At 32.4% G+C, this 16233-nt stretch overlaps 1 protein-coding gene across 1 annotated transcript in view; it reads right to left on the bottom strand.

Moving 5' to 3' along the window:
• Positions 1-1141: 1141 nt before the first annotated feature.
• The window catches only part of LOC127731840 (uncharacterized), a 96397-nt gene continuing 81305 nt past the window's right edge, over positions 1142-16233 (bottom strand). The window contains exons 7-10 of the mRNA XM_052240686.1: positions 12933-13022; positions 9564-9644; positions 2090-2543; positions 1142-1821 (exon numbers count right to left, since the gene is read on the bottom strand). Coding sequence (XP_052096646.1) covers positions 1784-1821; positions 2090-2543; positions 9564-9644; positions 12933-13022 — 663 coding nt within the window. The 3' untranslated portion in view covers positions 1142-1783. The remainder of the gene's footprint in view (positions 1822-2089; positions 2544-9563; positions 9645-12932; positions 13023-16233) is intronic.

The following is a 16233-nucleotide window of genomic DNA, read 5'->3' as shown; positions in this document are numbered from 1 at the left end:
TACATCTATTCTAAACCTTAACCATCAATAAAGAGATATGGACAATTTCTCCTATATCTATTCTACACCTTAACCATCAATAAAGAGATGGGGACAATTTCTCCTACATCTATTCTACACCTTAACCATCAATAAAGAGATATGAAGGTCTTAACTAAAGTCAACAGAATCACAGCTTCATGTGAGATTAACTTATTTAAAGATTTTAAAATCTTAGTCCCATGTTTATTGATTTTCTTTAACGAGGAGTTTTGATGCAAAATTTTACAAAAAACATTTAAAATTTCGTATTGTATATTAAACAGTCGTCGATAACAATGTTACACACTGACAAACAGCCCATTGATATATTTATATACGTACAATTAAATCCATATCAAAACGATTAAAAGTATTCATAAGGCGTCAACTAACTTTTTTGCTATGTTGACTTGTTTGTTGATCATGTCTAGCTCATCGTTTTGTTGAGGAACGATGGCGTACGACGGACGACAGGCGGCAGTTGCTGAGAATAGCTCACCTTGCTTCGCAGGCCCACATTACATCCAGTGGCAAATATTGCATGCATCTTCAAGACAAGAACAAGTAAACAAATAGAAGACCTGGATGAAGGGCAGAAAATTGGACTGACACTGGAAAACAATGGCATGTTGGATAGTCAGTGGCAGACATTGTGCCTATCAACAGGCCAAGTACGGTACCTACTGTCTCTATTCTGACTGCGTATTTAAACATCCCACACAGCTAAATGACCTAATATGGCAAGGGTTTTATTGCTTTTCAGAACATAACATATTTCGATACCTCAGTTACCTCTGAGGTAGACAAAATTTATTTTGGCCAATTATACAAAAGCTGTAAACTTATTCAATGATGACTTATAAATTTGACCATCTACATTCGATTCACTAAAGGACAAACACATTAAAATAATTTATATATCTTTCCCATGAAAAAGATACAACCATTGGTGGCCTTCGGCTGTTTTCTCCTCTTTGGTCGAGTTGGTGTCTCTTTGACACATTCTCCATTTACATTCTCAATTAAACCGGATGTTTTCCTAAATGTGTTCTTGTCATTCGTCTTTACTTTACACCATTTTCATGTAACTGGAAATTTCATATAATTGATAATACGCAAACAACACATTAACAAACACTTTTTACACTCAAAACATACTGATAAACACATTTTGAAAATAGTTCTGTACATAACAAGTTTAGTGTTAGCAATAGTTACATTACAGGTTTGCTGCAAGTAATGAAAAACTATAAATAATAACGAGACAGTCCAATATAGGTTCACATTTTAAGTTGTGTCCAATATTTCGACTATGGTACACTATTACATCTAGACCATTACTTTCTGTTACTTTCTGTAACTTTACGAATAGACAGTTTGGTACACTATTAAACTTGACCATTACTCTTTTTAACTCTACGAATAGCGTTTGATTCACTATTTCATCATAGCCATTAAACATTCCTAAACTCTATGAATAGACAGTTTTGTTCTTTATTTCATCTTGGCAATCAAATTCCATAACTCTATGAATAATCAGTTTGATTGACTTTTGCATCTGGTTCCTTTTTATAACTCTATGAAGAGACAGTTTAAGACAGACTTTAATTGGTAGCTGTTTATCTCAATACTAGGACGAAGGCCTCGTACACAAAACTGATCAGTCTACTGCCAATAAGTTGGTATGGTAGGTAGTATGTAAATTTCTAATAAAGTTTATAAATTACTATTTGCAATAAAAACTGCGCATGAGCTTATTTCTCTATTGTGTTGGAATAATTTCAACTTCAATATCCATTTCTGAAATGAAAACAAAATAAATCACAACTGCACAGATAATTTTAAGATTCCGTTTTAAGTTCTACTTTAACAGTTTTACAGAGATACACAATTTTTAAGACCAGTAGAAAAGGAAGCTATAGTGATTGTCATGCAATGGAACATGTTCTCTAAATACTTATGTTTTATGTTTGCATACTTTCATACTGTTGTAAAAAAATATGGAAAAAATCATAACAAATTTTGTGCACAAATTTTGGTTTTAAAAAGGCTAAGAATTCCATCTTACCTGATATTTCATTTTCAATTGATTGAACTTCCTCAGCAGAAATAGTTTTAGCCAAAATTTCATTTAGGTGATCTGTATAAAGTCTTGCTGGTTTGTTAAGTTGATCAAACCTTTTTAAAAGATCACTTAATATGTTACACAACTCATTAAAACGTGTATCTCCAAGTTCAGCTGCCCGTGAGTGTTGTAGTTCATTCCTTGTAAGTCTTATGCGCTCAATATCATCTCCAATAGCTATGTCTGTAACCTGCATGGTTTGCCAATTCCCTCCCCATCCTTTAGTTGGAATATTTTTGTTTAGTTTCCTGTGCTCCTTGTACAAGTATGTTATATCACAATCGCTCCTCGGATGTAGATTTGGTATATCTTGTTTTAATAGGTCATATGAAGCATCAGCAAGAATATTAAGCACAATTATTCCCATCTTTGTAAAATTGATCTGCTCTGTGGTGAACTGAAAACAAATAATAAAAGTAAATAATTGTTATATAAAGTATGTAAAAGGCTTACGTTATCGTGAATAAGGCTACTCCCAGATCTGTACTTAGTGTATTTTTGTTTTGGGGATGTATAAGTACCCTGCCACGTCCACTCTGTGATTTAGCTAGATGTTTTTCTGCTTTGTGTCCATCTGACGAGTTAAACCCCTTTTAACTGATTTTTATAATTTTGTTCTTATGTTGTAATGTTACATCATTGTCCAAAAGGTGAGGGGAGGGTTGGCGCCTTGAACTAGTTTAACCCCGCCACATTCTGTATGTGCCTGTCCCTAGTCAGGAGCCTGTAATTCAGTTGATGTCGTTTGTTGCTGTATATTATATTATTTTGTTTTTTGTTCATTATTTTGAACATAAATCAGGCTGTTAGTTTTCTCGTTTGAATTGTTTTACATTTGGCATTTCTGGGCCTTTAATAGTTGACTATGTGGTATGGGTTTTTCTCACTACTGAATGCCGTACGGTGAACTATAGTTGATAATTTCTGTGTCGTTTGGAACCTTTTGGAGAGTTTTCTCATTGGCAATCATACCAATCTTCTTATTTTTATATCAACTGCATTTCTTGTCTATTCGTTTGTCAATAAACGTAGGTCGTGTTCACACAGAACTTTTCGCACTGCAAATCTGTTCACAATGAATTTCATGTCATGAACACTGGTTTCACATTTTTTCTCGTTTGTAAATAGGTTTTAATTACCTGTACATTCCATAGAATTGAATTTAAAATTTCTCTGTAAACTTTTGTATCAATTAGATGCAAACCAATTCATAATTGTATGATTATTCTTTTATTTTTTACAAATTTATTTTTTAAGAAAAATATATTTGTTCCAAGGGGGAAGTGAGAAAAATTGTTTGATTCCATTGAAAATAGAGGGTGAGGGTTTCAACATGGATTTAAAAAAATGTTATTAAAAATAAAATGTTTTGTTTATTTATTTAAGTAATAAAAAAGAAATAATAGATAAAAAAAAAATTTTGAAAATGATTGATTGATTGATGTTGGTTGCAAAAGTCTAGTGGCAAATATTTCATGCATGTTCAAGACGAACACAAATTCATGGTACCTGCAACTGATAGGTCCTGTAATAGAGGCCGCCCAAGATGAAGATTGGGTCAATTTGGACTGCTATTAGAAACTGAGAGTATATTAGATTGGGACAGAAATTTTGCCTTACAACAGGCCACCTAATGATCCCTCAGAGTCGTATCAAAGGTGTTTAACATGCTGATAGTGTAGCAATCTCTTTTCCTGAGGCATCAAATTTTATGTCCCCATCTGACCAGAATTATTGGTATACTGAATATTCTATCAGCAAAAAAAAAAAAAAACCTTCCCATTGAAAATATAATGGTCCACTAACATGACTAAGGCTATTAAACTTAATCATGTTTTAACTGAGCAATTTTGGAGTTATGAAGATTTGTGTAAATGTTGTATCAGATTACTTTTGCTGTTGACAGCTTTTATCTTTTAATCATTTTTTTTAACCAGGTTTAATACACCATTTTCTTCATAAGAAAATGCCTGTACCAAGTCAGGAATATGACAGTTGTTATCTATTCGTTTGATGTGTTTGAGCTTTTGATTTTGCCATTTGATTAGGGACTTTCCCTTTTTGAATTTTCCTAGGAGTTCAGTAATTTTGTGATTTTACTTTTAGATAGAATTTGCCAAAAAAAAAAAATGAATTTGTGAGAAATCGTCATTTATTGTCAATAACTCCTTCAGAAGTCATCCAATGGTTGCAGACATTATATACATTTTGTATTACAGATTATTGGTCTTATTTTTTTTTGAAGAACAGAAAAAACATGACAATAAGTCAAAAATAGTTATTTATGGCTAGAACTCCTTATAGGGTCATTAAATGATGTCAGGTTATAATTATCATTTTTGAAAATCTTGTTTGCTGATCATTGTGGTTGTTTACATTGTCTAATTTTTTTAAATACTTTTTCCAAGTTTCCAAAATATTTTGAAGGAAACCGTCAAGTTCGGGATGTTTTCCCTCCTTTGACATAAATAAGAATGTGACGTACTATGTTTTGGTGGTATTACACATGTTACACCTAAAGAATACATTAATCATGTTGTAAATGTTAAATGAACTATATGTGATCTTTTTTCCTTTGAAATATTGGCTATTTCAAGAATACTATCAAATTTTGTCACAATCAGTTCAAATATTTAAGAGAAAATAGGTATAAAGGAGACAACATCATACAGCGAAATGAGTATAATTCCTTTTAAAATTCCAAATAACGCAGCATCATAATAGAATATCGCTTGGACTAATAAATGATCAAATATTCATCTCATTTCATAAAAAAAAACATTTGAATAGGATAGAAAATACTACTCGAAGATGATAAACATCGCAAATGCACCTGTCTGTCTGTATTGCAAGGTCTTTTTATACTTCTTCCATCAAATGTTCAACAAATTTGAACTGTTTATTCTACTATGTAACAATTAAAGGGTAAAAATCACAAATAAATGCTAGAAATTTGATAATAAATGAGTTATTGAAGTGTTTAAGGCTAAAGCTAAAAAAAATATCCCTATAAAACTGATTTCACGAACTTCAAGGTTTCCAGAAGTCATTACATAAATCTTAAATACGCTGCGTTCTAGAAAGGGACACATAATGGTTTCCTATTAGTCTCGACTTTTTCTTTTTACGATGGTCCGGAAAAGAAAACCATTGCTACATAGAAAGCTACATAGAAATAAATTCCATAGTAGGAAAAAATTAGGAAAAATCTCTGATTAGCCTTTATCCTTCAACTAGACGGGAAAATATATATCTGATAAACTTATTGAAGATGAATCTCGTGTTCCCAGAAGTAAAAGAAGATGATTTCATGATCTATAAATATATCTTTTGAAAAGAAAATGTTTTATGTTTATTCATTACAATGTATTAATAAAATGGGCCACAGATGATGCATCCGCACATCATATAAAGTAATAAAGGGACATAACTGAAGAACGGTAAAAGTGGCGCTACCCAGATTTGTACTTGATCTGAGTTTTGTGGTAAAAAGTATTCTGTATAAGTTTCATAAAATTTGGTTAAGGCAAACTTAAGTTAGAGAACAGAAACCAAATTCAGCAATTTTTCTGTTTATAAAGGGGCATAACTCTAGAACGTTAAACGCCAAATCTCAAACTTGATCTGTGTTTTGAGGTAATATGCATTGTGTATAATTTCATAACATTTGGTTGAGGCAAACTAAAGTGAGAGAACGGAAACTAAAAATTAAGCAATTTTTCCATTTATAAAGGAGCATAACTTTAAAAAGGTAAAAGTGACGCCACCAAAATTCAAACTTGATCTGTGTTTTATGTATAAGTTACATAACATTTAGTTGAGGCAAACTAAAGTTAGAGAACGGAAACCAACTTTGAGACGTACGGACGTACGTTACGTATGTACAGACGGACCAGGGTAACATTTAATGCCCCCTCCGCTACGGCGGGGTCATACAAAAAATTGTAGAATTATCATAGACAACAATGGGGCAAATTGATTTTTTTTGTTAGAAAGAAGGAAAATTAAAAAGAAAAACATATATTTATGTTAGTTGGCGAAAAAAATTGAAAGTGGCGAAAAATATATTGTTTTGGCGAAATAGGTGGCGAAAAAAGAAATTGACCAAGGGGAAACCCTGCTTATTACTTACATGTATTGTTTTAAGACTCGACACACTCACAATATTGCATTAAATTTCAAAATTGAAAGTGTCAAAGGAAGAAAAAAAGTAAAATAACAAAAATACCAACTCCAAGGAAAATTTCAATCGGAAAGTCCCTTATATATATATATCTTTATTCTCATAAAGCCAATGCATGACATCAGTACAGAGATAACAAAAATAACTTTTTACAATATATACAAAACAAGGAGAGAGGTTACAAAAGTCACTAGCCAGGAGGACAAATAAAAGTATTAATATTTTTTATAAATGAACAAAGCTTCTTCAGGACTGGTTTTTGTGTACTCGACATAAGTTCAGAGAATTTAACTGTATTATGTCATTGTACAAAATAGGAGGATAAATACTCTGTACGTTTTTGATAAAAATAGTACATTCAAATATATAGTGATATTGGTCTCCAATTTGTCGATTATTACATTGATCATGTTGATGCCAAACACGGTTTTCTCTTAATACGTTTTGCCTCCTTCCTGCTTCAATCGGCAATTTGTTATTAATCGTTCGAAATCGACAAAGAACAATGGCATCTTTAAAGTCCAAAATATTAAAATATTCCTCAAATTCCCAGTTTTTCTTAAAAATTTTGTAGTTGATACCTTTTGACGAATTTTGGATTAGCGAATTCCAATTCTGAAGAAACTGGTCTAACAATCTTTGCTTTATAACACTTATCAAATAGCAAAATCAAAACCTAAAACACCTAAAAATCTCCTAAAAATCTAAACAAGAGTGCACACGCTGAAATGTCTAGCCTTCTTTAATTACTAACCATTGATATTATGTTGATTGACTTAAATAGAAAGCTTTACTATAACTATCACATAAACTTAACATGATTCAAGAAAATGAGGTCAATGTCATATAAATCAAATGAGAAATACATGTACACCTTACAATCGTTCAATACACTAAATATAGTTGACCAATTGCTTATAGTTTCTAAAAAACAGACTTAACCAAGAAAACTAAACATTGACCAATGAACCATGAAAATGAGGTCAAGGTCAGATGAACCATGCCAGGCAGACATGTACAGCCTTACAACCCTTCCATACAACAAATATAGTTGACCAATTGCTTATAGTGTAAGAAAAATAGACCAAAACACAAAAACTTAACACTGAGCAGTGAACCATTAAAATGAGGTCAAGGTCAAATAAAACCTGCGAGCCTGACATGGGCATCATAAAACATTTCTGTACACCAAATATAGTTGACCTATTGCATATAGTATTAGAAAAATAGACCAAAACTCAAAAACTTAACTTTGACCACTGAACCATGAAAATAAGGTCAAGGTCAGATGACACCTGCCAGTTGGACATGTACACCTTACAATCATTCCATACACCAAATATAGTAGACCTATTGCATACAGTATCAGAAAAACGGTCCAAAACATAAAAACTATAACCACTGAACCATGAAAATGAGGTCAAGGTTAGATGACACATGCCAGTTGGTCATGTACACCTTACAATCCTTTCATACACCAAATATACTAGACCTATTGCTTATAGTATCTGAGATATGGACTTGACCACCAAAACTTAACCTTGTTCACTGATCCATGAAATGAGGTCGAGGTCAAGTGAAAACTGTCTGACGGGTATGAGGACCTTGCAAGGTACGCACATAACAAATATCGTTATCCTATTACTCATAATAAGAGAGAAATTAACATTACAAAAAATCTTAACTTTTTCTTCAAGTAGTCACTGAACCATGACAATGATGTCAAGGACAATTGACATATGACAGACGGAAACTTTGTAACATAAGGCATCTATATACAAAGTATGAAGCATCCAGGTCTTCTATCTTCTAAAACATAAAGCTTTTAAGAAGTTAGTTAACGCCACCGCCGCAGGATCACTATCCCTATGTCGAGCTTTCTGCGACCAAAGTCGCAGGCTCGACAAAAATGGAAAACAACTGAGTGCAGATTCTCATTTAGTAGAAATACCACCAGTGTTTCTCCTATTAATCTCTGTTTAATTGGCATTAGTTATTAAGTATTCAAATTTACATTTTTTTTCAAATAAAGAAATATATGGCAGAAATACAGTTTTATCTCGTCCAGTACTACAGTAAACATTTTACACATTTCCTTCAATAAATTAAATACCTTTCCCCATTAGTAAACAAAAGCAACTTGTCACCCCTTTTTCCTATCAACAAGCTTCAGTAACCAGGTCACTTAAAGTGTCAAAAACTTTTTGTAGGAACACAAAAAAAAGAATTAAAAAAATCCATTTAATGAAGAATGGGCATGTTCAATCCAATGCCACTTGAGTACAGCTTCATTATTGGTAATTTGTTCTCATCCGATCATATATTTGCAACTGAACATAAAGAAAACACCAAAAATCAATCTATCTGTTATTGTTTTCAAAATATAAGAAAATTAATTAATTTTATTCTTATGTTATAACTTAAGCGAAAGCAGCCATGTTTGTAGGCTGATCCGAATGAATAAAAACACAAACTTTATGCTAGACACCATAAGGATAACTCCGACCAAGTGTGGTTGAAATTGTGTTGGTACTTTCAGAAAACATCTTTGAACAAAAAATACAATGGACGACGGGCATTAGACCACAACCGACGCCAAGTGAAGGATAATGCTTACATGGCCTTTTTGGGCAGGTGAATGAAAAAACACTTGTCTTTTACACAGGTGCTAAAACATAAAAATGAGGGAAAAACAATGGACTAATGTCAAATGGAAAGTTCAGAACATGATGCATTTGTATACACATATGAAGAATCCAGTGTTTTTTTCAAACAAAATATAAAATTTTATACATCGAAGAAAAGCCCCCGCACCTTCAGATTAGCATCCCTATGCTTCAAATTTGACATCAAAATAAAAAAAAAGGAAGGGAGATGTATAGAATTGATGATCGATTCTTCTGTGCCAAATTTATATTCCAGTAAATATTAAAATGAATGATATTCAAAAAAAATATCTAATTCCTGTCACATGTGCATGAATTTGCCTATTTCATCAGTGGCCAACTTCATATGTCTCTGTCTATTGATGGTTTTAGATTGACGTTAGCCCAATGTTGAACATATTATGGTTATTGTGACGCTATGTGTTTCGGTTCCCTTTATATTTACTCAGCATCTCATTTTTTTTAATCTATTTTTTTATTTCTTTTTCGACAACAAAGTAAGGCAGGAAAAGGCGTTTAGTGTTTATAATACATAGTTTCGGAAACATTTATTGTGAATATCATATACCTCTCTCAAATTGCGTTTACTTGGTGGCTCTTCAGAAATATTTGAATAATCTCTCTTACCACGTTTGACACTGACACGCACCTGCAATTAATACATCCTGTTTAAATATACAAAACATAATATAATTGGTAAACCTTGAGAAATTATTCAATTTTGACAGAAAACTTAAGCAATGTGGATGATACTTATCCTTTCTGCTCACTCTATTTGTTTGGACAGATGAGTAATAATTCACATACAGGGATCATCATGTATTGGGCTGTTTTGTAAAACAAAGTTTGGAAAACTCATAGTAACTCTGAAAGAAGTAAAAGAATGTGTATTGGGCGATAAACAAATGAACAAGAGGTAAGCTAACTAGACTCATGAGATATGAAGGCCAATGTAACTATCCACCTGACAACAAATGGAGTAGATGTAAGCAACAATTGGTCGCCGTACGACCTTCAAAAATGAGCAAAACCAATACTGCATATCAAGCTATAGTAGGTATAATTTCAATGAGATTTGAAAACAACACCATATATATTTCATGCGTTTTTTCTGCTTTTACCTTCAAAGGATGATTAAGAACCGAAACAATCCGAGATATGTGACCAAAATGGACCTAAAAATAGCCAAATCCATCTAAAGTCAACTTTGAGGGAGTTGAAACCTAACATTTTTTATAATTTCAAAATTTATTAGCTGACAATTTTAGAAAATTCTTTCTAAATTATTAAATAATAATTTGATTACAGACTTTCTGTTTTGAATTTTCCTCAGAGTTCGGGCCATTTTGAATTTCTAATATACATCTCAATCTACTATCATACAATGAAAAAAAAAATAACATAAAAAAACCAACAAAAAAAAACAACAAATAAAACATAAAATGGTCAGATTAATCATGCAAGGGCATATACAGCCAAAAGAAGTCTGCTAACTAGTTTATAATAATTTGCTGATTTATTTTGCTGTTTACAGTTTCCTTTTATTCTCTATAGTTTACGCCAATTAAAAGAAAACTTTGGTAACGAGAGTCTTCAATGAGCCAGAATCACTTGCATGATAAAATATGCAACGTTATGCAACATAAAAATGATTAGCAACAGTGCTAAAAACTTGATAAACATTGTCTTTTAAAGGCAATTGTTCCTAAAAGCTGGAGGTTTTAAAGAGTCTGTGTCACTGACCTGGATTAATGTGCATTTCCAACACTCACTTCATTTAAATTTTAGTGGATAGTTGGTAATCATACCACATCTCCTTAATCTTATGTTGAAAACTAGAATATAATTCATGATTCAGATCTCTATTGTTAATCTTGTAATACTGTGAACTTTATGTTTCCACTTTCACTCTATCTACCTTAATTTTTTTACTCCAAATACAAATGGGCGAAGATCGTCATACAAAAACAATAACTTCTATAATACGTGAACTGATGGTCTCGACTTTGTTGTTTGTAGATCGTGTCTTCCTGATCCTTTTGTCTGTATCTACTATAGTGTTTTACCACAATCTGAGTTATTGCCCTTTAATGATGATTCATCATTAAAGGGCAATAACTCCTATAACAAATGTATATAGATTCAACTGAATACTACAGCCGAGCTGTTATATTTGCAGATTGTGGCTAAGTTCCTATTAGCCTAGTAATTTCAGAGCAGAAGATTTATATAAAAGTTAACAGACAACGAGAACGACAGATGACGACAAATGACTTACACCAAGTGATGAAAATAGCCAATATGATCCTTTTACCGATAAAACAATATTCAAACATATTTACCAAGATGTTATATGATATCATTTAAGAAGAATTTTATTGAAAGGATCAATACTTTTACATGGATCGTATCTAAATTTACATGCTTAATTAACAGCAGTACCGTAAAAATTAGGATGTGATACATTTGTATCCTGTTTTTGAATTGTACAGTTACAGCCAAACTCTAAATTCAAATGATTGTCTCTGGTGGCCATGATTTTGTCCGATTAGAACTAAATGAGGATTATGTGTACGTCATCTAACATTCATTATACCTGTTCAGTTTCATTGCAATTTATTAAGTGGTTTTAGAGAACATATAAAATGTGAATGGTTACAATTGGCAGATCACATATGCTGAGTGCTTTAAAATAGCTCACACAGCCTTTAAGGCAAGGTGAGCTAAAATTATTCGTGTGAAGCAGCTTTATTATATTTAATATATACATTGGATTTTCCTTAATGATCTTCATTTGAACAACAACTAATATATATATAGTAGCTCTGGTCAATTCAAACATAATTGATAGCATACCTGTCAAGTGACCCGTATCCTGCGGGTGTGACCCAAGATTTTTACAACTCTGAGGGGTCACCCAGGATACCCACCGGGTCGTTAAATAACCCGGGAATTCCGAAAATAACCCGTTTTCACCTGGATTCTTAAGCCATCAGACTGATTTCATATCTTATAAAGTGATTTTCCTTTGAAATACGGGCAAATTCGTAATTCTTCCCGGACAAGAAGTTCAACTAGCTGTATAAACTCAAATTAAGTGACCCATTTCAGTGCATGGCTTCACTTGACAGCTTTGGTGTCAAACACACTGTTAATTAACACCAATTACCTTAGCTTCACAAAAAATTTGAGTTACTTCCCCTTTTTTGTCTACTTTCAAAATATACTCCTTAAATTTATGTTTATTTTTGTAAAAAGAATTAAATCTAAGACAAATTGAATGCAAATACATATTAGAATGTTACTTTTCATTATTTTTCTACCTTAGTACAATTAGAAAATAAATAGTTGAAAATTATTTTTTCATCTCTACTTCCTTTAAATGTTTAACTTTTTTTTTTATTATACTCTATCAACCAGTCTGGAGATAATATATAAAGCTGTTCAAATAGATGCACCCTGAGTGTCTTCAGACTGTTGACCTGATTATAATCAACAACAAGGGGTTATGGCTTGGCTTGAGTTGTTAAAGTATTTTTTGAAACATTAATCTATCAAAATCAAAAGTGCATTGCAACAATAATAGTTTTAAATTATTTTCAGTTAATATTTAACCATTGGAACATGTTTTGGAAACTGTTTGTTTAAAACTATAAAAAAAAATATGAAAAAAAAGTCCTCTAAATACTTAAATTCAGCTGGAAAAAAGTTCGTACGCATTATGACCTGAGATTTTATTCTTCAATGAAGGTCATGACCTGCATTTACATTTTCATAGGTTGACAGGTATGTGATAGTAACAAGTATCGACCAGTGAAAAATGTTATTGATGCTATTATGATTAATCTAAAACATCCTACACCATTAGTTACACAAAATTACATATATTTACATAATACTAGTTTATACATGTATGTTTTCAACAGTAGAGTGTTACCTTTGTGGATGTACTTTGGATTTGACTTGTGCTCTCTATGCAAGAATAAGATCCTCGAACATGTTGAGTTTTTTCAGAAATCTTGGTCAGCTAAAACAAATTACAAAATAGTTACCACTATTGAATGTTCATTACTCTACTTAAATTTGTAAATCATTAATGGAACATATATAACAATATACAATGTTATCTCGTTGCAGCAATAATCTTAAACTACAGGAATTTAATAAATTGCAATTTCCCTGCGTAAATAACAACCTTAAGGAATTAAATATCCCTTTGTACTTTTCTTTCATTCACTCACTCATCTTGCTCGTACGAAATTATAAAGCGTATTATATATCCAGGCGTAAGCCAGGCGTATGTGGTAGTTACGTGTCCAGATCCAGGCTTAAGGGAGCAGGAAACGTAAATTTGTAGCAACTACAGGTACAGGCGTAGAAAAAAGTGGTAAACCTGGCGTAAATTGAAATAAGCAAGGCATTAATTTTCCTACGGGCGTAAAACTTTTGAAAGGGCGTAAATCTTAATACCCATAATGCTTTGTTTAAAGGATCATGGGAATTTTTTTCAAAATGTGGCTCTCTGGTAATAGTTTGCAAGAGTTGAACATATGACAGCTTGATATATTCTGGGGAAATTAGCTTTTTGTGCTTTTTGGAAGATTTGAAATTGGAATTATGGAATCAAATTGATGAATGAAAATAGTGAAAGGAAAGGAAAGTAGTATGCATGGTAAATAATAAGTGATAGTAACCAAGATATTAAGCTTTTATATTTTAACATTTCATTTCATGAAACCCTCATCCTTGGATAATAACATTTAAGTCTTTCACAAGATAAATTGCAGTATGATCATTGATTTTTTAGTTCAAATGACATTCATTTTCAAAACAACTTAGTCAAAATGCTACTTTTAAAATTAATTGTCATAATTCTTATTTAAACTTAAAATTATTCGAGCCAGTGACTGTCTAAAAAAGTATTTATCTATATAGCTTCTTCACTGGTTGATATTTCAAGTTTTATGTCAAACAATGAGAAATTTAACAGTACAAGTTTGTATCAAATACACAAAGTACACAGCTAGAGTAATACACTGATTTAAATTCAGTGTAGTATTATGTAAGAATATTACGCCTGGTTTATTTATTGACCAGGCGTACTCATTTGCATATTACGCCTGGTTTTCTGTCGACCAGGCATACTCATTTAAATATTACGCCTGGTTTTCTGTCGACCAGGCATACTCATTTAAATATTACGCCTAATTTTATGCCTGGTTTCCGCCTCAGTTACGCTTGGTTTCCCCCTGGTTTCCGCCTGGACATGCATTCCTTAAACAGGGCAATGACGCCAGGACAAAGTATGATTTCTATGCCTGGTTTCCGTGTCATTTACAGGCGTCACATTTTGTACAGGCGCAGAGCATGACTATATAAACTATATGTATGTCAATCCTATGTGAACTGTAATCACACGAATAACTAAACAAGCAAAATTTAAAAGTCATTCAAGCATGACTAAAGGTACATTTTGCTTAAATTGGAAATTATGAAGAAATTCTAACAACATCCACAAACTAAATATCAATTGTCTAGTGTATGTTAGTCTTCAAAAATATACCAAATCAATAAGGTTAACCAAAGCAACTGAAGCCTGACTGAGGGGACATAGCCATATATTCTCTTAAAAAACATAGTAAACATACAGATATTGGTGCCAATTTAATACAAAAACACAGGTAATATAAACTAGAGGCTCTAAAGAGCCTGTGTCGCTCACCTTGGTCTATGTGAATATTAAATAAAGGACGCAGATGGATTCATGACAAAATTGTGTTTTGGTGATGGTGATGTGTTTGTACATCTTAATTTACTGAACATTTTTCCTGCTTACAATTATCTCTATCTATAATTAACTTGGCCCAGTAGTTTCAGAGGAGAAGATTATTGTAAAAAATTACTAAGATTTATGAAAAAATGGGCAATAACTCCTAAAGGGGTCAACTGACAATTTCGGTCATGTTGACTTATTTGTAGATCTTACTTTGCCGACATTTATTGTTATTTACAGTTTATCTCTATCTATAATAATATTCAAGATAATAACCAAAAACAGCAAAATTACCTTAAAATTACCAATTCAGGGGCAGCAACCCAACAACGGGTTGTCCGATTCATCTGAAAATTTCAGGTCAGATAGATCTTGACCTGATAAACAATTTTACTTCATGTCAGATTTGCTTTAAATGCTTTGGTTTTTGAGTTAAAAGCCAAAAACTGAATTTTACCCCTATGTTCTATTTTTAGCCGTGGCGGCCATCTTGGTTGGTTGACCAGGTCACGCCACACATTTTTAAAACTAGATAACCAAATGATGATTGTGGCCAAGTTTGGTTTAATTTGGCCACGTAGTTTCAGAGGAGAAGATTTTTGTAAAAGATTACTAAGATTTACGAAAAACTGTTAAAAATTGACTATAAAGGGCAATAACTCCTAAAGGGGTCAACTGACCATTTCAGTCATGTTGACTTATTTGTTAATCTTACTTTGCTGAACATTATTGCTGTTTACAGTTTATCTCTATCTATAATAATATTCATGATAATAACCAAAAACAGCAAAATTTCCTTAAAATTACCAATTCAGGGGCAGCAACCCAACAACAGGTTGTTCGATTCATCTGAAAATTTCAGGGCAGATAGATCTTGACCTGATAAACAATTTTACCTCTGTCAGATTTGCTCTAAATGCTTTGGTTTTTGAGTTATAAGCCAAAAACTGCATTTTACCCCTATGTATTATTTTTAGCTGTGGCCGCCATCTTGGTTGGTTGGCCGGGTCACGCCACACATTTTTTTAAACTAGATACCCCAATGATGATTGTGGCCAAGTTTGGTTTAGTTTGGCCCAGTTGTTTCAGAGGAGAAGATTTTTGTAAAAGATAACTAAGATTTACGAAAAATGGTTAAAAATTGACTATAAAGGGCAATTACTCCTAAAGGGGTCAACTGACCATTTCGGTTATATTGACTTATTTGTAAATCTTACTTTGCTGAACATTATTGCTGTTTACAGTTTATCTCTATCTATAATAATATTCAAGATAATAACCAAAAACAGCAAAATTTCCTTAAAATTACCAATTCAGGGGCAGCAACCCAATAACGGGTGGTCCGATTCATCTGAAAATTTCAGGGCAGATAGATGTTGACCTGATGAACAATTTTACCCCATGTCAGATTTGCTCTTAATGCTTTGGTTTTTGAGTTATAAGCTAAAAACTGCATTTTACCCCT

The sequence above is a fragment of the Mytilus californianus genome, unplaced genomic scaffold, assembly GCF_021869535.1.
Source record: "Mytilus californianus isolate M0D057914Y unplaced genomic scaffold, xbMytCali1.0.p SCAF_21, whole genome shotgun sequence".
Lineage (NCBI taxonomy): Eukaryota > Metazoa > Mollusca > Bivalvia > Mytilida > Mytilidae > Mytilus > Mytilus californianus.
The sequence above is the reverse complement of the archived record's forward strand: the minus strand, read 5'-3'. Positions and strand labels throughout refer to the sequence as shown.